This window comes from Dipodomys merriami, unplaced genomic scaffold (genome assembly GCF_024711535.1).
Source record: "Dipodomys merriami isolate MVZ:Mamm:240054 unplaced genomic scaffold, mDipMer1.0.p SCAF_1, whole genome shotgun sequence".
NCBI lineage: Eukaryota > Metazoa > Chordata > Mammalia > Rodentia > Heteromyidae > Dipodomys > Dipodomys merriami.
The window spans coordinates 135,851,078-135,876,799 of NW_027202270.1; the positions used below are offsets into that span (position 1 = coordinate 135,851,078).

Below are 25,722 nucleotides of genomic sequence, written 5' to 3' on the forward strand. Positions count from 1 at the left end.
GCGTGAGCCTTAGTTTCCCTCGCCTGAAAAGTGAATAAATATCCATCTCTGAACTGGCATGAGGATTGATTAAGATGCTGTGTGAGTGCTTAACACAATGCAGATAATTGGTAGATGTCGGTTGCCTTTAATCAAACACTATCTTGTGTGTGTGTGTCTGTGTGTCTGTGTGATTGTATTGGGGCTTGAACTCAGGACTTCACATTCTTTTTTTTTTTTTTTATGTCGGTCGCATGCTCTACCGCTTGAGCCACTTCCGGTTTTCTAGTGGTTTATTGGAGATAGGAGTCTCACGGACTTTCCCGCCGGGGCTGGCTTTGAACCGCGATCCTCAGCTCTCAGCCTCCTGAGTAGCTGGATTCCAGGCGTGAGGCAGGGGCGCCCGGCTTGTCTCTTTTTTTCCCATTGATTTTCACACGGTGGGTTGTGCCAGCCCCCCCCCCTTCTGCTCCCCTGTGCCTTGCATGCACCCTGAGAAGAACCAGGCTCCCCGCCTGAACGAAGACCGTGCCCCGTGCCTGCCACGTCCTTCTTCCAACTTGGCCCTGGGGGCCCGCGGGAGGGCGCGGAGCGGCCGCCAGGGGGCGCCAGAGGCCCTCGCTCGCGCACCCCGGGCGCCGCGAGCCCCAGAGCCCCGCTTCGTGGGGGCGGGAGCGGGAGGGGGGACCCGCGCCCCCATCTCCAGCCCCCGCCCCGGGCGGCGTGGGGAGGGGCAGGCCCTGCCTCTGCGGGGGGCGCAGGCGGGCGGGGCCCCTCCACAGCCCCTCTACTTTCTTGACTGTGTGGTCGCCCATTCGTGTCCGCGCCGGGGCGGGCGGGGGGCGCTCTGGGCCGCCCCGCTTCCCTCCGAGGCTCCCCGGGACTCGCGATGGTCCCCACCGGGGCTGGGGAGGTGTGCGTCTAGTGTTCGCCGCCGCCCCTACCTCCGTGCAGAACCGATCCCAGCATCGGCCGGGCCCTGGCTCCGAATGCTCGTTCTCAGGCCTTCTGCGTTGGAGGCCGGGGTGGGGTGAGGAGAGGTCTCCTCCCCCGGGGGGGCGCCGAGGCCCAGAGCCGCTGCCCGGGCGCCAGCCCTTCCACCCGGGTGCTCCCGAGTCACGTGGGCTCGCCTCGAAACCCCTCCGCTCCCCACCTTCTTGCCGGTCTTTAAAAGCCACAAGCTCGCGGTGAAGTCGGGGTGATCTCGGCGGCGGCTTGGTCCTCCCTCCCCTCCCTGCGCTCAGGCTCGGAGAATCACCCCTTCGCCGTCCCGGGACCACGACCAGGAGGAGCTGGGGAGGCGCCGCCGGCGGGTCCCGGGCACCCCGACGCCTGCGCCGCGCGGGGCTGCGCCCGGCGCCGTCCCTCGGCAGGTAGGCGCCCCCCGGCCCCGCGCCGGCCGGCTCGGTGCGTCGTCGGGGGGACGATGAGAGGAAGGGGCGGCGGGACGGGCCCCCGCGCCGCCGGGCGGGGAAGAGGGCCCCGCGGCGTGCTCCCAGAGCGGTCTCCTTAAAAAGAGCCAGACCGCCCCGCTGCGGCGTCCCGGCGGCTCCCCGCGAGGGTGCGCGCGGGCGGCGGGGCCGGGCGCGGGGCTGGCGTTTCCCGGAGCGCGGGGCAGGCCGCGCCGCCCGGGCCGGGGGTGGGGGGGGGGGGGCTGAGGAGAAGCCGCTCGGCCTCCGACGTCTCCCGACGAGCTGAGGAGAAAGCCACGGCTGTCTCCTGTCAGGGGAACGCGCTGTGTTCACACACCCCAACTCTGATCTGGAGTAGAGTTCCGCGCAGGTGAGGAAGGGGACGGCAGCCCCGGTTCCGCAGAGGTGTGTGTTCTGGCGCTGCGCACGACGCTGTGCAGAAGAATGTGCGTGTGTGTGTGCGTGTGTGCGTGTGGAGGGGAGAGTGCGTGTGTGTGTGCGTGTGTGCGCGCGCGCGCGCGTGTGCGTGTGTGTGTGGAGGGGAGAGTGCGTGTGTGTGTGCGTGTGTGTGTGGAGGGGAGAGTGTGCGTGTGTGCGCGCGCGTGTGTGCGTGTGTGGAGAGGGTGTGTGTACGCGCGTGTGTGTGTGGAAAGCGGGTGTGTGTGTGGGGAAGAGGGTATATGTGTGCGTGTGTGTATGGGGAGAGGGTGTGTGTGTATGGGGAGAGTGTGTGTGCATGTGTGTGTATGGGGAGAGGGTGTGTGCATGTGTGTATGGGGAGAGTGTGTGTGCATGTGTGTGTATGGGGAGAGGGTGTGTGCATGTGTGTATGGGGAGAGTGTGTGTGCATGTATGTGTATGAGGAGAGTGTGTGTGCATGTGTGTATGGGGAGAGGGTGTGTGTGTGCTTGTGTATGGGGAGAGGGTGTGTATGGGGAGAGTGTGTGTGTATGGAGAGAATGTGTGTGTGCGCGTGTGTGTGTATGGGGAGAGGGGGTGAGGGTGTGTGTGTGTGTATGCAAAAAAGTGAATCTATTTGAGTATGACAAGAACGCATTGATCTTTTTCTCTTCCTACAAAACTCTGCGCTTTCCCATGCGTTCTGGAGGAGGTGAAATGTTGGAGGTGTTCATCAATGGAATGAAAGCTGGGAAAGCTGAAATCGTTAGGCTTCCCTCCGTGCTAGGTTCCAGCATTATCTTACAAAGGTGAACCTGAAGCATTCCTATTTCAGAAGCTGTCTTCTCTAACACTTACATCTTGATCAAGGCCTAAGGAATCTTTGAAATCAGTTAAAAACAGAACTAAATGTGGAAACGGAATGACTTTGACCATTTTTCACATTTTCAAGGTTAATATACCATATAGGAAAGGTGACAGCAGTAACTTCAACCTATACAGATAGAGTCGACATTGAATAGTTATTATGTCCCTTTTTAGGAAAGCAGCATAAAACCCTCAATGAAAACTGTTAATCATTGGGGATATGGGGGAATGGGAAAGGGGAAAGGGGTTCTGTGTGTAGGGGGGTGGGTGTACTAGACAGGAGGCTGGGTTAATAAGGAAGACGAAAGAGGATGAATAGAATGGAAATAGCGTGTTTGCAACTGTGAAAATAGAAGTGAAACCTGTTGAAATTGTTTTGGGAAGAGGGAAAGGGACAGTAGAAATGCAGAGAAATGTAACAATGAAAGCCTCCTCTGTTTAACTAATGTAAGGAAAATAATTAGCTACTGTGCCTCTCTTCTTTGTTATTATTGTGAAAATACTGTACAGAGGGGTTACAATTACATGGGCAAGATAGTGAGTACATTTCTTATCAAGCATTGTAGCCTCCTCCTTTGTTTCCCCTTCCCATCCCATCCTCCTCCCTACTGTGCCTCTCTTAAAGAATAACAAACAGACTGAAAGTGTGGCTCAAGTGGTACAGGGCCTGCCTAGCAAATGGTAAAGTTCTGAGTTCAAACCTCGGTACAACAAGAAATGACTACAATTTTCTATAAATATGTATCCAAACAAGTAATGATTTAAACTATACCATGTGACAGTTTTTGATGTTTTAAGTCATTTTGCAGAATTGATAAGAAAAGTATTACATAAAATACTGAGGGCTAACCACATTATTTTACTTGATGATTATATCTAGAATCTTGGAGAACCCTGCATTTGAATGTTGAACTTCATAAGTTAGTGTCTAGCATGTTGTTTTAGCTTTATGACCTATAGTTAAAATTGGCCTTTTTAGATATACCATTCTATGAATTATGACACAAAGGGAATTAGGCTTCACTCATTTTGGAAGATGTATGAGCATATTCTAAAAAGTTGCTTGTAAAATCAATTATTAATTGATCAGTTCTATGGTTTTTTTTAGTAATTTTTCCTTATTCCTATTATTAAATTGAGGCCTGGATTTAATATTTTGTTTTGAAAAAGATACATTAAAAGATTATTATTGCCAGGTACTGGTGGCTCATGCCTGTAATCCTCAGGAAGCTGAGACCTGAGGATCGTGGTTCTAAGCCAGCCTAGGCAGGAAAGTCCTTGAGACTTTTAACTCCAACTGATCAGAAAATCAGAAGTGGTGCTGTGTTTCAAAGTGATAGAGCACTAGCCTTGAGCGAAAAAGCTCAGGGACAGTGCCCAGGTCCTGAGTTCAAGCCCCACTTAAACAAACAAAAAGCTTATGATTGCTAGATAAATGCATATACAATTACACACACACACACACACACACACATATATATATATATATATGCATCAAACATCCTTGTGGATTTTATGTATATATACTACAGGAACCACAGTGCCACTTCTGGTCCTTTCTGAGTAATTTATTGGAGATAAGAATCTTACAGACTTTTCTGCTTAGGTTGGCTTTTAACTGCATTAATCTGATCTCAGCCTCCTGAGTAGCTAGGATTATAGGTGATGCAAGAGTAGTTCTTTTAATCAGAATCCTCACAGTCTTGCACTGGCTTGTGCCTGGACGACAATGAAACTCTTTACGAGTACTTTTCACCAGGTGCTGGCAAGGAGTTGTTCCGTTTTGTGGACCTGTCATGGAGAAGGTTCCCTTACTCAGCCTGTTCTGTCTACTAATGGGTTAAGTTCTTCATCCTGGGCTGTGGTGTGGCAGGAAGAAAAACCCTTTGCATTGGCCTCCAAGTGACTAATGATCCAAGAGGCCACTGACAGATAGTAGGCTTATGAATCTGGAGACTTCCAGAAGATACTCAACCAAATACATGCTTGCTTTTTAGTGACTGTGCAGTTGTCTGATATCATCATTTTGACGTGAAGAAAGGCTAGAGAAGTTGATTGGCCATATGCCAGTGTGTGACACAAGACAGCTATAATAATGTTTAGGTTCTGTCTGTCAAGCACTTAAAAAAAAAGTTACTATCTTTAAGTTTTTGTACAAATAAGTTCCCATCCTACAAAATAGTATATGAATACAAAGTGTCTGATAACATTGTCACCCATCGCTCCTAACCTACCCCTTCTCTCACTTTTCTGTTCTTCTTTTTTTTTTTAAATTGAGATTAGGTGAGTACATAAATTTCACATATTTCACAGTATTGTGGAATGGTGATACTTAGTAACCTTCACAAGGCAAATTGTCATTTTCCTGGTCTATAAAGTTTGTGAATTCTGTGAGCCGTCAAGCACTTTTAAATGTGCTTTGGTTAAGTGTTTGTCTACTTCAGAGATGCTCAGACAATAGAATAACGACAATGAGCCAAAATATTATTAAGGTATAATATTGAAGGCATAAATAACCTGCTTTGTGAACAGGTATGCATGTAGGTGGATTGAAATAGGAGAAGTGTTTTCCAGACAGATTGAGGCATAAATGCCTATTAACCATACTGTTATTTAATTGCTGCTATTTAATTGTTACCAATGAATGAATTACCAACTCTGGCAGTCATTTTGATATTTAGCTACTCTAACCCAGTCATTTCTGTGGATCTGGAACTGTTTTCAAACATCTCTGCAGAAAATGTTTACTTGATCAATCCAATATGGTCTGTGCATACAATGGAATATTATTTAGTTGTTTTTTTTTTTTTTTTTTTAATGCTTGTCCTGAGGCCTGAACTCAGAACTTAAGCTCTGTCCCTGAACTTTGTTATTCAAAGCTAATGCTTTACCACTTGGGTCCAGCTCCACTTCTGGCTTTTTTGGTGGGTAATTACAGAGTCTTTTAGACTTGTCTGCCTCCTGAGGAGCTAGGATTATAGGTGTGAGCTATTTATTTATTTACTTATTTATTTATTTTTGTTGGTTGTGGGGCTTGAACTCTGGGCCTGGGCATTGTCCCTGATCTCTTCAGTTCAAGGCTTGAGCCACAGTGCCACTTCTGAGTTTTCTGAGTGCTTTATTGAAAATGAGTCTCATGGAGTTTTCCTGCCTGGGCTGTCTTTGAACTGTGATTCTCAGATCTCAACTTCCTTAGTAGCTAGGGTTATGGGCGTGAGCCACCAACGTCCGTCCGTCCGTCCGTCCGTCCGTCCGTCCGTCCGTCCGCCCGTCCGCCCGTCTGCCCGTCTGTCCGTCTGTCCGTCTGTCTGTCTGTCTGTCTGTCTGTCTGTCTGTCTGTCTGTCTGTCTGTCTGTCTATCTGTCTATCTGTGTAGCTCCTTGAACACTGGACCTGGACTCTGTTCCTGAGCTTTTGTGTTCAGGGCTAATGCTCTACCACTTGAGTTACAGCCCTACTTGTGGCTTTTCTTTCTGACAGGTTTAATAGAGATAAGAGTCTCACGAACTTTCCTACGTGGTTTGGCTTTGAATCAAAATCCTTGGATCTCAGCCTCCTGAATAGCTAGGATTACAGATGTGAGTCAACAAAGTGTTTGGCTTATTCAGCCTTTTTTTTTTTTTTTAAAGTAATTCTGATGCTATGACATGGGTGAAACTTGAGGACTTTAAGCTAAGTGAGCTAAGCTGGTGATGAAAGGATGAATAGTGGGTAATCCATTTTTATGAGGTCTCTAGAGGAGAAGCTGTGTTTCAGAATTTGAATTTGGATTTTTCCTTGTGCCAGTGACAGACAATCCTGTCTGGGTGCTGGGCACAGAAGCCTTCTGAAGGCAGGCCTCCCTAAGCCTCCCTTTCTTCAGCCCCATACCACGTCTGCCAAAGCTTATATTTTACGCTTATTATATTTGATATTTTTTCTGTTATTCTTATATCTAATATTCTTTCTCTATCACAAATATTTCTTGAGTTGTAGTGGAAGGTGGATAAGAAATTGCATATAAGCCGGGCATCAGTGGCTGCTTTGAAGCCAGTCCAGGCAGACAAATTCAAGGGACTCTTGCTTCTAATTAATCAGCAAAAAGCTGGAAGTAGAGATATGGCTCAAGGGGTAGAGCACCACCAGTGAGTGGAAAAAAATCAAGTGACAGTGTGAGGCCTTAAAGTTCAAGCCCCAGTACTGGTGTATGTGTGTGCGTATGTGCACACGCATGCACACACGCACATACACAAAAGGAAGGAAGAGTTGCATATGCTTTCAGAGAACTTAAACTCTAGTTTTACTTAGTTCTTTCCTACCCACTTCTACCATTTCCAAGAAGGATTTGGTATATCTCTAATTCAATAAAGAGGATTTTGTTTCTAAGTGATTTAAAGCTACTGCAAGTGAAGTGCTTATTTCTTATGGACACAGCAGGTTTTCTGTGGGAAGAGCAGGTTAGAATGAATGAGAGTTTAGGCAATGTAGTAGAATGCCTTAAAGGAAGTAGTGTTATTTTTAGAGAGGGTGGTGGGAAACAGTGCAGATTGGATGGAGCTAGTAGTTTTGTTTGCTTTTGTCAAACTCAGGGCCTTGAGCTTTTGCACAGCCTTCTTATTCAGTTAAGCACAGCTGGTATTTAATGTTTTGCTGGTTTATTGGAGATGAAATCTTCAGACTTTTCTGGCTTCAAATCATAGTCCATCATAGTCCTTACATCTTGGTTTCCTTACAAGCATGAGCCACTGATGCTCAGCTTACTACTACTACTACTACTACTAACTATGTGTTTGTGCATATGTGTGTGAGTAGTATGTGTGCTAGTCCTGGGGCTTGAACTCAGGGCCTGGGTGCTGTCCTTGAGCTTTTTTGCTCAAGGCTAGCTCACTATCACCCCAGCCATAGTTCCGCTTTCTGCTTTTTTGGTGGTTCATTGGAGATAAGAGATTCAGACTTTCCTGCCCTGATTGGCTTCGAGCTAGGATCCTCAGATCTTAGCTTCTGGAGTTGTTAAGATTACAGGTGTAAGCCACTGAAACCTGGCATCTTTATTATTTTGTTTTTTAGTTTTGTTTTTTGCCAGTCCCTGGGCTTGAACTCAGGACCTGGGCACTGTCTCTGAACTTCTGTTGCTCAAGGCTAGCACTCTACCACTTGAGCCATAGTGCTACTTTCAGCTTTTTTTTTTTTTTTGTTGTTGTTGTTTATGTGGTGCTGAGGAATTGAACCCAGGGCTTCATGCATGCTAGGCAAGCACTCTACCACTGAGCCACATTCCCAGCCCCATCATTATTATTTTGAGACAAGGTTTTATTACGTAGTTCAGGCTGCCACATACTCAAGATCTTCCTGCCTCTGGCTTTCAAGTGCTGGGACTACAGGTATGTGCCATTGGCTCTGGTATTACTTTATGCATTTTTTTCTTTAATACTTTTAACCAAAAAATTCAAATTTACGGAACAATTGAAAGATTCGCATCACTACATTTCGACTCCTGCTATCTAGACTCAATAATTGTAATACTTTGACTCATTGGTTCTTACCAGTTTTACATTCTTTTGTGAAGAAGAGCTTTTTTTTTTGACCTTGGGATAAAATAAAAATTTCCTCAAAAAGGCAGGGAATGGGCTGACTTTTTTTTTCTTTCAGTACTGGCGTTTGGCTTCAGGGCCTTGTTCTCTCATTTGTGGTCCTCAGATCTCAGCCTCCTTGAGTTGCTGCTCCACAGAGGAGCCATGCCTCTAGCTCAAGTCATTTCCTTTACTTCCAGTTTCTCAGAGTAAGCAATGAATGTGACTGTCATTTACAACGGTAACAAAGAATTCTCTTTCTAAGAAAGACTCATAATCCCCAGAGCAAAAATACATGGAGCTTTATTATCTATTTTCAAAGGCCAATGGAGATTGTTTCCTTTGGACATTCACGATCATTATAGGAGAGAGTTCCAAGCCCAGTATAAGTTGTCACACCTTTACTTTGCCAACCAGAGTTTTGAATTTTTGCCTACCATTTGAATTTTCAATCTAGCACCCGCTACTGAGGTCATTTTAGCCTTGAAGGAATTCACAGAACCTAGAGTGAAAGGTGCATGCAAAGCAAGAAGCAATAGATTGATAAGTGGCAAGTTACCTTCAATTCAGTCAGTTTGATTTATAAGTGACTGATAATGATCAAGTTGCCTCATGTGCTAACTTTAAATTATTTTCTATTTTTTTTATTATTAGAGATTTACAATATATTTGACTATAGTGGATACTAGCCCTGTTCATTGATCTTTCCTTTTATGGTTTACCTGGCAATTCTTGTTTATTTTTTTTTATAAGAACTTACAATTGAGCTTATCACAGTCTAGAAAAAGGAATTTGCTGGCACTTACATGTATTCCTGTGGTTTTGAATTTGAAGATTTTGATTTTATTTCCTGCCTCCCTTCCTTCCTTCCTTCCTTTCTTCCTTCCTTCCTTCCTTCCTTCCTTTCTTTCTCTCTCTCCCTCTCTCTTTCTCTCTCTTTCTTTCTTTCTTTTGTTATTGGGTTCTGGCCCTGAGCCTTTTTTGCTCAAGGCTAGCACTCTGATATTTTGAGCCACAGCTCCACTTCCAGTTTTTTGGTGGCTAATTGGAGATAAGAGTCTACGGACTTTCCTGCCTGGGCTGGCTTTGAACTGCAGTCGTCAGATCTCAGCCTCTTTAAATAGCTAGGATTCCAGGCATGAGCCACCAGTGCCCAGCTGTTGTTGTTGTTTGTTGGTCATAGGGCTTGAACTCTGGGCTTGGGCGCTGTTCCTCAGCTCTTCAGATCAAGGCTGGCGCTCTACCACTTGAGCCACACAGCACCACTTCTCATTTTCTGGTGCTTAATTGGGGCTAAGAGTCTCATGGACTTTCCTGCCTAGGCTGGCTTTGAACCACGATCCTCAGATCTCAGCCTCCTGAATAGCCCTGCATGTTTTTTTTTTTTTTTTTTTGTCGGTCGTGGGGCTTGAACTCTGGGCCTGGGCGCTGTCCTTCAGCTCTTCAGCTCAAGGCGAGCGCTCTACCACTTGAGCTACAGCGCCACTTCCTGTTTGTTTTTTGAGACAGTGTCTTGCCTCTAGCAAACTCATGATCCTCCTGTTTCAGCTTCCCAGTACAACTTTAAAGAATATTTATAATAAATTATTGGGCATAAAAATTTTGCAGTTATCTGCCCAAAGCAATAAAGAAGTGAATGAAAGAGAAAGCAAGCTACCCATGCCTCACACTTCCACCCCTCAGTGGTTAATATTTTCTTTTCTTTGCTGCTGACTCTCAGCAGCACTTTTACTGTACATACAAATTGAAATAAAGGGGCTGGGAAGGTGGCTCAGTGGTAGAGCGCTTGTCTTGCATGCCTGAGGCCCTGGGTTCAATTCCCCAGCACCACATAAACAAAAAGAAAAAAGCCGGAAGTGGCACTGTGGCTCAAGTGGTAGAGTGCTAGCCTTGAGCTGAAGAGCTGAGGGACAGGACTCAGGCCCAGAGTTCAGGCCCCACGACCGGACCCAAAAAAAAAAAAAACAAATTGAAATAAAGACCTCAGCTATTAAAAAAATATTTTCTTTTCTTTTCTTTTTTTTGTTCCGGTTGTGGGGCCTGAACTCTGGGCCTGGGCGCTGTCCCTCAGCTCTTCAGCTCAAGTCTAGTGCTCTACCACTTGAGCCACAGCGCCACTTCCAGATTTTTTCTTTTTGCTTTTGTGGTGCTGAGGAATCGAACCCAGGGCCTTAGGCATGCAAGGTAAGCACTCTACCACTGAGCCACCTTCCCAGCCCCATTTTCTTTTCTTTTAAAATATTTTTATTATCTCTTAAGTAGTTGTATGAAGGAGTTGCCATTGAACAAAGCAGTTTATGAATACAATGCATCTTGTTCAGTGTTACCCTTCATCATTCTCACCCATCCCTCCCTACCCATCCCTTCACTCACTGGGATTAATATTTTCTTTTTTTTTTTTTTTTTTGTTGGTCGTGGGGCTTGAACTCTGGGCCTGAGCGGTGTCCCTCAGCTCTTCAGCTCAAGGCGAGCGCTCTACCACTTGAGCTACAGCGCCACTTCCGGTTTTCTGGTGGTTTATTGGAGATAGGAGTCTCACGTCTCTCCTGCCCGGGCTGGCTTTGAACCTCGATCCTCAGATCTCAGCCTCCTGAGTAGCTAGGATTACAGGCGTGAGCCACCAGCACCCGGCTGGGATTAATATTTTCATCCATAAGTTACCAGATGTATTTGTCATCCCATACAAATATGGGCGTGTATTTAAAGCAAAATTAATGTTTTTTTTTTTCAGTCAAGGTCTTACTGAGCAACCCAGGTTGGCCTCAAACTCAAGATCCTCCTTTCTCAGTTTTCTGAGCACTGAGATTACAGGCATGTACCACAACACCCAGCTATAGCTCTTTTTTTTTTTTTTTTTGGTCATTTGTGGGGCTTGGGTACTGTCCTTGAACTCTTCAGCTCAAGGGGAGCACTCTACCACTTGAGCCATGGCGCCACTTCCAGTTTTCTGGTGGTTTATTAGAGATAAGAGTCTCATGGACTTTCCTGCCTGGGTTGGCTTTGAACTGAGATCCTCAGATCTCAGCCTCCTGAGTAGTTAGAATTACAGGTGTGAGCCACTGCTACCTGGCCAGCTATAGCTCTTTAAACAGTTATTCCTATAGGGCTAGTGAAGTTACCAGTATGTTTCTTCTTTATAGGCACTTCACCTACTCATGAGGTTCTGAGACCATTAGAATGTCCATTTGTGCCTCTTCTCACAAGGAGTTTTCTCAGCTGTTACCTGTTCAAGACATGGATATCAAAAACTCACCATCTAGCCTTCACTCTCCCACCTCTTTCAACTGCAGTCAGCCTGTCCTACCCCTGGAGCATGGCCCCCTTTATATTCCTTCCTCCTATGTAGAGAGCCGCCATGAATACTCAGCCATGACATTCTATAGCCCAGCTCTGGTGAACTACAGTCTTCCTGGCAATGCTAATAACTTGGATGGTGGGCCTGGTCGACAGACCACAAGCCCAGATGTGCTGTGGTCAGCTCCTGGACATCTGTCTCCTTTGGCGATCCATTGCCAGTCGTCGCTTCTGTATGCAGAGCCTCAGAAGAGTCCTTGGTGTGAAGCAAGAGCACTAGAGCACACCTTACCTCTAAACAGGTACGTATTCCTTTGGAATTGTCATTCAAGAGCACTGTTCAATTCACTTTATGAGCCATTGAGAAGGAGGATGTGTATGGTATGATGTCTTTATTTGTTAGTCAGCTAGATTACTTACATACTTATAGCATCCAAGACACAGGATGCTCTGTTCCATTCTGATAGTCTCCTTCTCATTAAGAAATTATGCTAGCTGGCCAGAGTGGCTCAAGACTATGGTTCTAGCTACTTGGGAGGCAGACATTGGAGGATTGTGGTTTGAGGCCAGCCTGGGCATAACATTTTGTGAGGTTCTCAACTATTGGCTGGGTGTATGGGTTCATGCCCATCATCCTTGGTGAGATGAGGAAATACAAGTAGGAGGATCAGATCCCAGGCTCGCCAGTTTTAAAGCCAGATCCATCCAGAAAATAATCAATTCAAAACAAAAAGGGACTGGTGGGGTGGCTCATGTGATAGAGCACCTGCCTAGCCAGCATGAGACCCTGCGCCCAATCCTTAAAACCTATTACTGCCAAGTTGTGCTTATGAATGAATGTTGTGGGAAGAGTTCAAAATCATGACTACTGTTTTTATGCAATAAACTCTCAATTTGCTCTTGATGAAAGCATTTGGGTTTGAAAAATAAATGTTTACTTTCAGGTTAGAGTGCTATTATGAAATGACAATTTAGTGTTCACGATAAGCTATTTCCAGAATGAAAGTAACTATGTAGTATTCCAACTTAAATGAAGTACTAACAATGAAGTCTGAAGAGATAATTGGTAAAACACACACACACACACACACACACACACACACACAACTTCAAAAATAATGAACTAAAATAGTACCCTGTAAGGATCACTGAGAAACTATTCAAATATAGCATTCCAAAGCTGGAAACTGGTGCCTCATGCCTATATATATAATAGCTCAGATTATAATCTGAGCTATTCAGGAGGCTGAGATCTGAGGATTGCTGTCATGCTTGCTAGTCAAGTGCTCTACCATTTGAGTCATTCTCCTAACCTTTCCTTTCCCATTTAAGTTTTTTTTTTTTTTTTTTTGCCAGTCCTGGGGCTTGAACTAAGGTCCTGGGTACTGTCTGTAAGTCTCTTTGTGTTCCAAGGCTAGTGCTTTGCCATTCGAGTCACAGAACTACTTCTGGCTTTTTCTGGGTAGTTTATTGGAGATAAGATATCTCACAGGTTTTCCTTCCTGGGCTGGCTTAGAACTCTGATTCTTAGATCTCAGCCTCCTGAGTGGCTAAGATTACAGGCATGAAACACTGGCACCTTGTTTAAGTTCTTTTACAATGGACATTTCCTTTGCTCCCAGAGAGACGCTGAAAAGGAAGGTTAGTGGGAGCAGCTGCACCAGTCCTGTTTCCAGTTCAAACTCAAAGAGGGATGCTCACTTTTGTGCGGTGTGCAGCGATTACGCATCTGGGTATCACTACGGAGTCTGGTCATGTGAAGGATGTAAGGCTTTTTTTAAAAGAAGCATTCAAGGTACAGCACCATTGCTTTCTGCGTCTTTAATTTTCAACTTTTGCCTTCTAACAATTTTGCAGAGAAGACCTGATAGACATTTCACTATGACCCATTTGACACATGTTTTGTACTTAATGAGCAGTTCCAAGGTTCAGTGTGTGTTTGAGAGGGTGGATTGGGTATATGAGGGGGTAGTAGATTGCTTCAAATGTGAGTTTTTGTGAATTAAAAAATAATTTCAATATTTGATGTTTCATAACTTAATAACTCTGGTTGTACCTGTACCTATTTCCTACTCTCACCTGGGTAGTGTTGTCAGTATTATTGAACTGTAAGAGATTTCACTGAAGTATTGCAACAATGATCTTATTTTTTGTTTGTTTTATTGTCTCCTGTAGGCCATAATGATTATATTTGCCCAGCTACAAATCAATGTACCATAGATAAGAACCGGCGTAAAAGCTGCCAGGCCTGCCGCCTGCGGAAGTGCTATGAAGTAGGGATGGTGAAGTGTGGTGAGCATTCCCATCCTTTCTGCTGTGTGGGGCAGGGATAGACGCTGGGGACTGGCGGGCGGGAATGACAGGAGATGGACGGCGTGGTTACTGCCTTCAGTATGTGGATGCTGTTGTGTTGCTCTGACTTATTTCCCATGGCTGCAGGCAGAGCTGGGGTAAGTGCAAGCAAACAACAGGAGGCAGATTTTGCTTTAGCAGCAGAAGAGGCCGCTACACAGCTTGAGGGACTTGTGGCCCTTGGTCGGATAATTACCTGACTGACACCTTGGCATGTCTATCAAACCCAGGGCCTTGATAATTTGGAGGCATCTTAGTAAAAAACAAAACAAAAACAAAAACAACAAAAAAACTTGGGCACTGGTGGCTCATGCCTGTAATCCTAGCAACTCAGAAGGCTGAGATCTGAGGATCACGGTTTTTTTTTTTTTTTTTTTTTTTTTTTGTCAGCCGTGGGGCTTGAACTCTGGGCCTGGGCGCTGTCCCTCAGCTCTTCAGCTCAAGGCGAGCGCTCTACCACTTGAGCTACAGCGCCACTTCCTGAGGATCACGGTTTAAAGCCAGCCTGAGCAGGAAAGTCTGTGAGACTTTCTTCTTCAATTAACTATTAGAAAACTAGAAGTGGTGCTGTGGCTTAAGTGGTAGAGTGCTCTCTTTGAGCTGAAAAACTCAAGCCCAGGCCCAGAGTTTAAGCCCCATGACTGCCTCCCCCCCACTCTGCCTCCCCCCACAAAAAAAAAAAAAAAAAGGTTTTCAGATGTAGATCCTAAACTTCTTTTTCTTGGTCAGTTGTGGAGCTTGAACTCTAGGCCTGGCACTGTCCCTCAGCTCTTCAGCTCAAGGCTAGTGTTCTACCACTTGAGCCACAGCACACTTCCGGCTTTTTTCTGCTTATGTGGTGCTGAGGAATCAAACCCAGGGCCTCATGCTTGCGAGGCAAGCACTCTACCGCTGAGCTACCTTCCCAGCTCCCTAAACTATTTTTTTTAAGCAATTTTATTTTTATTATGAACAGAGGGGTTATCATTTCATTGTCAGGTAAGGAGTACAATTCTTTTTTTTTTTTTCTTTTTGTTTTGTCTGGTCGTGGGGCCTGAACTCTGGGCCTAGGAGCTGTCCCTCCCTCAGCTCTTCAGCTCAAGGCTAGTGCTCTACCACTTGAGCCACAGCGCCACTTCCGGCTTTTTTCTGCTTATGTGGTGCTGAGGAATCAAACCCAGGGCCTCATGCATTCAAGGCAAGCACTCTACCACTGAGCCACCTTCCCAGCCCCATGAGTACAATTCTTTTTGGTCAATGTCACCCTTTCCTTTGCTTTCCCCCAGTTTCCCCATCCCCATCCATGCCTACAAGTTCCTAGATTCTTAAATGTGCCAGATATAGTAGAGAACAATGGTTCTTTTACTTTTAGGGCTTGTAACCTAGATGCCTACAAGGGAGCAATAATTAGGAAACTATTTATGACACTTATCATAAATAATTGTTACGTTGCCATGAGGACTTTGTAGTATTTACTTGAAAGAAACAACAGACATAGCATAGAAATTGAAAAAATGAATAGAAGAGAGGATGGAACATGGTACTTTTGTAGCAGCTCTACAAACCCCAGGGCCCAACTTCTCCTTGAAATTGACCCTGACTTGAGTGTATCCTATCCTGCAAAGTGGTTCTAGGAAGACACCTAGGACCAAATAAATCACTGTGCTTTGTAGACCTTTGTTGTAATGCAAACCATCATTAACAACTACTAATGATGCAGACCTACATGGTCCAAGCAGTGCCACCATCAGTCATGGCCTGGGAATACAAGGACTGCCATATAGATTGGTGTCCCTGCTTTGTGAGGAAATGTGTCTCTGTCAAACCCAGGGCCTTGCACTTTGGTTTTGACACAGGGTCTCATGAGGAAGATTACTTGTGATCTTCCTGCTTCAACCTCCAGAGTGCAAGACTCTAGGTAGGCATCACTATGCTCAGCACTTGAACAATATTTTAAGGTTTGTGTAGTTTGTTTTACTTTGTTTCAAGCTGGGCACCAGTGGCTCATGCCACTAGCTACTCAGGAGGCTGAGATCTGAGGATCAGGGTTCAAATCCAGCCTGGGCAGGAAAGTCTCTGAGACTCTTATCTCCAATAAACCACTAGAAAACAAGAATGTTGCTGTGGCTCATGTGGTAGAGCACTAGCCTTGAGCTGAAGAGCACAGGGATAGCACCCAAGCCCAGAGTTCGAGCCCCACGACTGAAAAAAAAGCTTTCAAATTTAGTTTTAAGATAAGAGCATTTTATGTGTGCATGTGTATGCAGTACCGGGGCTTAAATTCAGGGCCTGGGTGTGTCCTTGAGCTTTTTTTGCTTAAAACTAGTGCCATACCACTTGAGCCACAGTTCTACTGGCTTTTTGGTGAGTCTCACAGACTTTCCTGCTGGGGCTGGCTTTACAGCACTTTCGCAGACCTCAGCCTCCTGAGTAGCTAATAAGAACATTTTATTGTACTAGAATGAGTTGGTTGGTTATGGCTGTCAGAGCAAGTGTGAGTCCTACAGAGGGCATCTTGTTTTGTTTCTTCATGTTATGTTGACTGTATGTGTTCAAATGACCCAGGCCTGGCACAGTGTCTGCTGCTTCAACTTCTCTTCCTTCCTCTTGCTCTCCCCTCATGGAACAGGTCATGTCAGTTACAACTTAACACAATGTAGCTCCAACATTTGTTCTTCAGTGAACAGAATTCTAACCTACATTCTAGATCCACTTGCACCATCTACTTAACTTTTTATTCATGGCTCGTGTTTCTTTTCTTACTGTTTCTTCTGCACTTCCATTTTTTTTCCTACTGTAATATTAATCTAATCATTTAAATGGAGGAAATCTGGATAGAATGAAGAACGAAGGCTTCATTATAAGGATGTACTGCTATGCAAAGTAGGCAGGAGAACAACTGGAATAGTTGCCTGTGTGGTCTGTACCCCTGGGTTGGGACATTAGCTCAGCATCTCTTGGTAACATCGCTTCACTTACCTGCTATATGTACTTCCATGAAGGGGATTTGATAGGTAAGTAGAATACAATAATTATTTAAAGCACCAGCTCTGGATATAAACTGCTGCTTGGGTTTAGGTCCTGCTTCTGCTGTTTTGTAGACTTCCTACTTTGGGCAAGATACCTGAGATCTCTTATGTTCCTGCTCTGTTTGTTGCAGATGCAGTGGTCTCTAAGACCCTTGTGTCCTATATATATGCCTGGCCTATGGAAGGTTCCAGTAGGTGTCAATTGCCATTATTATCATTTATCACCATCATCATTGTCATCAAGTCATCAATATCCCCCCCCCTTTTTTTTTTGGTCAGCCGTAGGGCTTGAACTAAGGGCTTGGGTGTTGTCCCTGAGCTTTTTCACTTAAGACTAGCACTCTATCACTTTAAGCCACAGTGCCACTACCAGTTTTCTGGTGGCTTATTGGTGATAAAAGTTTCATGGAGTTTCTTTCTCAGGCTGGCTTTGAACCAAGATCCTCAGATCTCAGCTTCCTGAGTGGCTAGGATTATAGGTGTGAGCCACCTGTGCCTGGCCATTAATATTCTTTCACTGGGACTGTTAACCACTGTCGAATCTAGAGCATCCCTAGTTCCCTATGTGATAGTTTTTTTTTGTTTTGCTCCCTCTGAGGTGATGATGTCAAAGCCACAACATTTAGAAATGTCCTTATAGAAAAATGGATTGAGCTGAGCACTGGTGGCTCACACCTGTAATCCTAGCTACTCAGGAGGCTGAGATCTAAGGATCATGGTTCAAAGCCAGCCTGGGCAGGAAAGTCTGTGAGACTCTTATCTCCAATAAACCACTAGAAAACCAGAAGTGGCACTGTGGCTCAAGTGGTAGAAAGCTCACTTTGAGCTGAAGAGCTGAGGGATAGTGCCCAAGCTCAGAGTTCAAGCCCCATGATCGACAAAAAAAAAAAAAAAGAAAAAAAAATGGATTGGAGGTATGGGTCAGGTGGTAGAGCTCCAAACAAAGAGCAAGTGAGCTCAAGTCCCAGTCTCAGACAAAAAAAAAAAAAGGAAGGAAAAGAAAAATGAATGAATTCCTTGCCCAGAGATATTTTTATTTAATTTATTGTGATTATAGAGGTGATGTACAGATTGATTACAATTACATGAGTCAGGTAATGAGTACATTTCCTTTTGTACAGTGTCTTCTGTTCCCTCATTCTCACTCATTCCCTCCTTCCTGTCTCCACTCACCCCCCCCCCCAGTTGTATAGTTCACTTTTATCCGTGTCCAGTGAGCTCTGCTGCTGTACTTTTTCACCCTTGAGTTCTGTACCTTCCTCTAACCCTTCTGAAGATATACACTTGAGAAGTGGCGCTGTGGCTCAAGTGGTAGAGTGCTCACCTTCAACTGAATAGCTGAGGGACAGCGCCCAGGCCCAGAGTTCAAGCCCCACAACTGACAAAAAAAAAAAAAAAAAAGAAGATATACACTTGAAGACACCATACATAAGGAAAAGAAGACAGAGTCATCAAAAAATAAAAATATAAAGATATAAAAGAAGAAAAAAAAGAAGAGGTTTCTTGTTTCCATATCTGGGAATTTGTTTCAGTATATTATTTTATGTTAATATGAAGAGGCATATATAGGCATTGCATCTTTGTGTTTCTCTCTTGAGTATCCTCTTTTGGTCTCACTGTGGGTATCTAGAATCTCCTATAATTTATCATATCCCAGTGTATTTTAGATCTAATTTCCAAATATCAGAGAGAGCATATACCGTTTGTCTTTTCTGAGCTTGGCTTACCTCACTTAACATGATTTGTTCTAGTTCCATCCATTTCCCTGCAAATGACATTATTTTATTCTTTACAATGGCTGTGTAAAATTCCATTGTGTATAGGTTCCACATTTTTTGTATCCATTCATTTATTATGGGGCATCTTGGCTATTGTGAATAGTGTGGCAATGAACATGGATGTGCAGGTGTCCTTATCATATCCTGGCTCATGACGTTCAGGGTGGATGCTCAGGGGTGGTAAGGCTGGGTCATAGGGAAGGTCTATGTTTAGCTTTTTTGAGGAACCTCCAGACTGCTGTCCAGAGTGGTTGTATGTTCCCACCAGCAGTACAGTAAGGTTCCTTTTTCTCCACATTCCTGCCAACATTTGTTTTTGTTTGATTTCACAATGTTGGCCGATTGAACTGGGGTGAGATGGAATCTCAAGCATTGTTCTGATTTGCATTTCCTTTATGGCCAAGGATGCTGAGCATTCTGTCATGTGAAATTTTAAAAAAATGGAATCTAGCATGCCCAGAACTCACTACTGAACTTAGATTTTGTCAAAAGTTGGTTAAATTTAAATGCAAGGATGCAAAATCTTTCACATTGGGTAAGAATATATTTTGTAAACTTCTTATCCTTATACATTACACAAAAGAGAAATGTGTAATCAAAGAAGTACTTTTTAAAAAATTGTCAGTACTGAGGGCTGAAGATTGAATTCAAGGCCCCAAACTTGCTAGGCAGGCACTCTGCTTCAGGTCCTGAGTTCAGTCCTCAATACCAGCATGCACATGAAAAGTAACTATCCCAGGTGCCACTGGCTCATGGCTGTAATCCTAACTACTCAGGAGGCTGGGGATTGAGCTTCAAAGCCTGGCAGGAAAGTTCATGAGATTCATCTCCAGTTACCCACTAGAAAACCAGAAGCCACAGCTCAAAGTAGTAGAGTACTAGCCTTATGCTAGTTCCTGAGTCCAAGCCCTGCAACCAACCAAAAAAAAGCAGCAAAGTAGCTGGACATACCTAGTAGTGGCTCACACCTAGCTTCTCAGGAGGCTGAGGTTTTAAGGATTGCGGTTTGAAACCAGCCTAGGCAGAAAAGTCCCTGTAAGACTCTTATCTCCAAGTAACCAGTCAAAAACCGAAAATGGTGCAGTGGCTCAAAGTGGTAAGACCTAGGTTTGCACAAAAGAGCTCAGGGACAGCATCCGGGCCCTGAGCTCCACGACTGACCACCCCCCCCTCCCCAAAAAAGGCAACAAGCCACTTAAAAACAGTGGAAAAAACTTATTCAGTAAATAATATTGTGGAATTTGTAATCCACTTGGATATAACATGAAATACCAATATCACACAATACAAATGTGCATATAACTCCAAATAGACCTGAAATACACAACTCTTTAAAAAGGTAAATGTTTGTATAAATTAGATGTAAATGATATGACACACTTGATTGAGTTTCAAAGCTCTTTAAGACAAAGTATACCATGAAAAGTTATATAAATAACATGACAAATATTGCATATAACAAAAGTTGTCTATCATTACTTTATAAGTAGCCTTTTTAAATTTTAAGAGAGAAAGGGGACAAAATAAACAACAGTTCATTCATAAGCAAAGAAATATAGGGCCAGCAATGTGGTTTAGTGGTAGGGTGCTTCCCTAGCATGCATGAAGCCCTTGGTTTGATTCCTCAGCACTAAATAGAAAAAGCTGGAAGTGGCACTGTGGCTCAAGTGGTAGAGTGCTAGCCTTGAGCAAAAGCAGCTCAGGGACAGTACTCAGGTCCTGAGTTCAAGCCCTAGGACTGGCAAAAAAGAAAAAGAAGAGGGGGAGGAGGAGGAAGAGAAGAACAAGGATGAGGAGGAGGAAAAGAAATACAAAAGAAAAACATATTAGTTGATCTTACTACTAACTTTAAAAAATACAAAGTAGGATAATGGTTTAGTCACTCTTAAGATTAGTAATGATTAAAAATTATTTTAATGCTTAGTAGTATTGTGAAGAAATAGGTAGAATTTAAGCTATTAGTTTATGAAATTAGCTATTTAGATTATGAAATTTAAAATGCTTTTGGAGATTAATCTGTTAATGTATATAAAAGTTTTTTTACAGGGGCTGGGAATGTGGCTCAGTGGTAGAGTGCTTGCCTTGCATGAGGTCCTGGGTTTGATTCATCAGCACCACATAAACAGAAAAACTGGAAGTGGCACTGTGGCTCAAGTGGTAGAGTGCTAACTTTGAACTGAAGAGCTGAGGCACAGTGCCCATGCCCAGAGTTCAGGCCCCATGACTGGGAAAATAAATAAATAAATAAATAAATAAATAAATAAATAAAAATTACATGTATTCTTGGTTCAATAACTTAACTTCTTGTGGGGTGCTGGTGGCTCACACCTGTAATCCTAGCTACTCAGGAGGCTGAGATATGAGGATCACAGTTCAAATTCAGCCTAGGCAGGAAAGTCCATGAGACTTATCTCCAATAAACCACTAGAAAACCGGAAGTGGCATTGTGACTCAAGTGGTAGAGCTCTTGCCTTGAGCTGAAGAGTGCAGGGACAGTGCCCAAGCCCAGAGTTCAGGCCCCATGACTGACAAAAAAAGACAAAACAACCCCCCCCCCCAAACAAAAAAAACTTCTTTAAATTATTGCAATGAAGTAATACATTTTTTTTTCCGGTTGTGTGGGCTGAACTCTGGGCCTGGGTGCTGTCCCTCAGCTCTTCAGCTTAAGGCTAGCACTCTACCACTTGAGCCACAGCACCACTTCCAGTTTTCTGGTGGTTAATTGGAGATAAGAGTCTCACGGACTCTCTGCCCAGGCTGGCTTTGAACTGCGATCTTCAGATCTCAGCCTCCTGAGTATCTAGGATTACAGGCATGAGCCACTGGCACCTGGCTTCATCACACTTTTAATATGGGAAAAAGCAGGTTATGAAATAGTACGTACACCGTGATTCTAATTTTGCTTACAAAATATGAAAGAGTATAAGAAGACTAAATGTATGCTAAAATCCCTTCTCTTCTATATTTTCCAGATTTTTTTCAATTAGTTTATTTGAGAAATACTTGTTTGTGTAAGTATGCAAAAAGGAAAAGATGTATACATGTATATAAGCATTAAAAATATTGGGATGTTAATATTTGATACTTATTTAGAGATACTATGTTGAAGTGTTATTATTTTCCCCATTTTCTACTTGAGGAAAAAATAATCTTCATTTCAAAGTTTGGAAACTGAGATATGCCAGCACTGGACTTAGTATTGCTGGATGACCTTCAATGGAGACCTAAAAGTTATGGTGCTGAGTTTGTTAATAATGTCCAACTGTAGTCATCCTCTGTCCATGCCCCCCAGGTTCCAAAGAAAAGAATGAAGTCGGGCTGGGAAGGTGGCTCAGTGGTAGAGCGCTTGCCTTGCATGTCTGAGGCCCTGGGTTCGATTCCTCAGCAGTACATAAGCAAAAAGAAAAAAGCCGGAAGAGGCGCTGTGGCTCAAGTGGTAGAGCGCTAGCCTTGAGCTGAAGAGCTGAGGGACAGCGCCCAGGCCCAGAGTTCAGGCCCCACGACCTGACCCAAAAAAAAAAAGAAAGAAAAAAAGAAAAGAGTGAAGTCTGCTCTCAGACACATTCTGAGGACAGATTCGGGTCCTACAATGGTATCATTACATCTTTTTCTCTTTTCTTCGTCTTTTCTTTTTAATCCTGGCTGTTCAGGTTGCTGGGATCCTACCTGGGAAAGCACCAGCTTAACCCTCTGCTGTCCTCTCTAGGCTCCCGGAGAGAAAGGTGTGGGTACCGCATAGTGAGAAGGCAGAGAAGTTCCAGCGATCAGCTGCACGTCCTGAGCAAAGCCAAGAAACCCGGTGGGCACGTGGTCCGGGTGAAGGAGCTGCTGCTGAACGACCTGAGCCCGGAGCAGCTGGTGCTCACCCTGCAGGAGGCAGAGCCGCCCCACGTGCTGGTGAGCCGCCCCAGCACGCCCTTCACCGAGGCCTCCATGATGATGTCCCTCACCAAGCTGGCGGACAAGGAACTGGTGCACATGATCGGCTGGGCCAAGAAAATTCCCGGTAGGGCTTTGCTGGGTCTTAATGGTGATCCATTTATAGTGGGCTGCCTCTGCTGGCAGGGTGGCCTTGGAGGGTGCACCCAGGGAAATGACCCAACCAGGCTCTGGGATTCAACTGGGGCCATTTGGGCAAGAGATTCTAGGGTTCTTGGGCCTGGAACATGATGAAAAGGAACGGGTAGGGAACCCACCACCGGCCTGTCTCTCTGGGCTGTGGGGGCTTCTCTTCTTGAAAAGAGGTGTCTTGGGGCTGGGAATGTGGCTTAGTGATAGAGTGCTTGCCTAGCATGCATGGGTTCAAGTCATCAGCACCACATACACAGAAGTAGCTGGAAGTGGTGCAGTGGCTCAAGTGGTAGTGCTAGCCTTGAGCAAAAGCAGCTCAGGGACAGTGCCCAGGCCCTGAGTTCAAGCCCCAGGACCAGCAAACAAAAAAGAAAAAAAGAAAAGGGGAGTTTGGTCAGGTTGGGGTGGGGTATAGGATATATGGCAATTATGAAATTGAATGAAAGGTTTGTCAGATGCTAAATATAAATTTGTAAGATACTGTATCATTAAACAAAAATCAGGCTGGGTGTAATCCCAGCTACTCAGGAGGCTAAGATTTGAGGATCACTGTTCAAAGCCAGCCCAGGCAGGAAAGTCTGTGAGACTCTTATCTCCAAATAACCATCAGAAAACCAGAAGTGGCGCTGTGGCTCAAGTGGTAGAGCGCTAGCCTTGAGCTGAAGAGCTGAAGAACAGCACTCAGGCCCAGAGTTCAAGCTCCAGGACCGAACACACCCCCCTGTCAAAAAAGAAAATCAGACTGGTGCCAGTGGCTCACATTGTAATCTTAGCTCCTCAAGTGGCTGAGATTTGAGGATCATGGCTCAAAGCCAGCCTGGGGAAGGAAAGTCTATGAGACTCTTATCTCCAATAAAGTACAAAAACAAAAAATTGGAAATATGGCTGTGACCCAAGTGGTAGGGCACTAGCCTTGAGCAAAAAAAGCTAAGGGATAGCTTCCAGGCACCCAGGCAAGCCTCAGAACTGGCAAAAACAAACAAACAAACAAACAAACAAACAAATACATCAATCACAAGCCAGCCTAGTCAGGAAGCTGTGATACACATAGTTCTTTCTCTCCCCCCACCTTCCCTTTCTCTCTTGTGGTGGTCCTAAGACTTTGGTGCTGCACTGTCCCAGAGACTGTGTGCTTTAGGGTAGCGCTCTACCACATGAGCCACAGCTCTACTTCTGGCTTTTTGGTGGTTAATTGGAAATGAGTCTCACAGACTTTCCTTTTCCAGGCTGGCTTTGGAACAAGATCCTCAGATCTCAGCCTGCTGAATAGCTAGGAAGACAGGCATGAGCTACCAGTGCCTGCCTCCAATTCTGTACACTGAAGGAATGAAATCTGTCTCAGGTTCTGAATCAAGGGATGCTGTCATGGCCTGGGGCAGCAGCTGCAACAGGCAAATTGTAAAAACTGGGTGAGGCTGAGAAACTGGTAAAGGGTACCTGTGGTAAGAGCTGTGGATACCAAGACCTCGGGTGATAGGGTCATTGATTGGCCTAGACTCATTCATTCCTGCTGAGCTGGGAAACTGCTGCTTTCTGGCTTTGTTTTGTCTTGTCTATCATATTCTCCTTTGTCAAAATGACTTTATTTTCTTTTCTGTTTCTATGCATTTTTCCTCTAGTCTTTGATATAAGTATATTCCTAATAATATTTGGCAACATCCCATGTAGTAAGATTATTCCTGAAAACTGTACAGCTTGTGTCCTAGCAAAACAACTTTTAAGCTGATTAATACTTTTTCAAATCTAGTGCTTGTCACCTTTTTACAGAAAACTTGGGCACAGTCTTTGCTTGTGATCCCTTCTCCCTTTATCTGACCTGGCCATTTTCCAAGCCAAAATAATATTAAATAACATCTAGCCTTGAGCTTTTTGGGTACCTATAGAAATTAAAAGCTAGGCAGGTGCCGGTGGCTCACACCTAGCTACTCATGGTTGAAAGTCAGCCTCGGCATGAAAGTCCATGAGACTCTTTTCTCCAATAAACCACCAGAAAACTGGAAGTGGCTCTGTGGCTCAAGTGGTAGAGCGCTCACCTTGAGCTAAAGAGTTGAGGGACAGCACCCAGGCCCAGACTTCAGGCCCCATGACAGACAAAACCAAAACCAAAAACCAAAAACCAAACAAAAAAACTAAAAGCTTGCTGGGACCTGATTGCTCATACATGTAATCCTCACAACTTAGGAAGCTGAGATCTGAGAATCATGATTCAAAGCCAACCCAGGCAGGAAAGTTGGTGAGACTCACCTCCAATCAACCACCAAAAAATCAGAAGTAGAGGTATAGTTCAAGTAGTAGAGTACCAGCCTTGAGTAAAAAAGTTAAGGAACAGCCCTCAGGCCCTGAGTTCAAGGCCAGGAAGGAAGGAAGGGAGGGAGGGAGGAAGGACTGACTGATCTATGTGAGGTGAGCTTATTGTCTGCAATAATGTGGATATCTCTCAGGAACTTGAACTAAGCACATGCAAGTGGTTTTGGAAAGCATTTGCCCAGTCTTCACATTCATTACTTTCTTAAATTGTCCTTTGTTTGGATTTACAGTATAATTGCTCAAAGCTTTCAACCATGTGTGTGGTCACTGTACCATAGTTTCTATATGGTAAAATGATTGAGATTCTACCTGTAGGGAACCATTAGAGGTAGATAAAATTGTCACCAATTTTTTCTGTGAGAAAAGCAGACTTAACAGGAGCTTAAATCATTAGCTAGGAAGGGACTGAGCTGACTGACAGGTGCTCAAACTTAGGGTCTATTTCATTCCAACGATGTGCCTTTGGTGCCTGTATATTTATATTTCACCACTCCTTGCTTTTATCATAGCTTATAGAAGATGCTCTTGCTTTAAAAAACAAAAGCAAAAGCCTCACTACTCTGGAGATGACCTGTCTCTTTCCAATTGTGCCACCAGTGCAGGCTATTAGAGTGGTGGTTATATTTGCTCTTTAGGGTGAAATCACCCTGAGAGTACTCCTGCCCAGAATGATCCTGAGTTTGGCTTCGAAATGTCAAGCAATCAG

The 25,722-nt window shown here is 44.5% G+C and overlaps 1 protein-coding gene across 1 annotated transcript in view; it reads left to right on the forward strand.

Annotated features, from left to right (window-relative positions):
• The first annotated feature begins 1,279 nt into the window (after positions 1-1,279).
• Positions 1,280-25,722, forward strand: part of Esr2 (estrogen receptor 2) — a 45,326-nt gene continuing 20,883 nt past the window's right edge. The window contains exons 1-5 of the mRNA XM_069992860.1: positions 1,280-1,352; positions 11,347-11,802; positions 13,123-13,295; positions 13,676-13,792; positions 22,345-22,644. Coding sequence (XP_069848961.1) covers positions 11,384-11,802; positions 13,123-13,295; positions 13,676-13,792; positions 22,345-22,644 — 1,009 coding nt within the window. The 5' untranslated portion in view covers positions 1,280-1,352; positions 11,347-11,383. The remainder of the gene's footprint in view (positions 1,353-11,346; positions 11,803-13,122; positions 13,296-13,675; positions 13,793-22,344; positions 22,645-25,722) is intronic.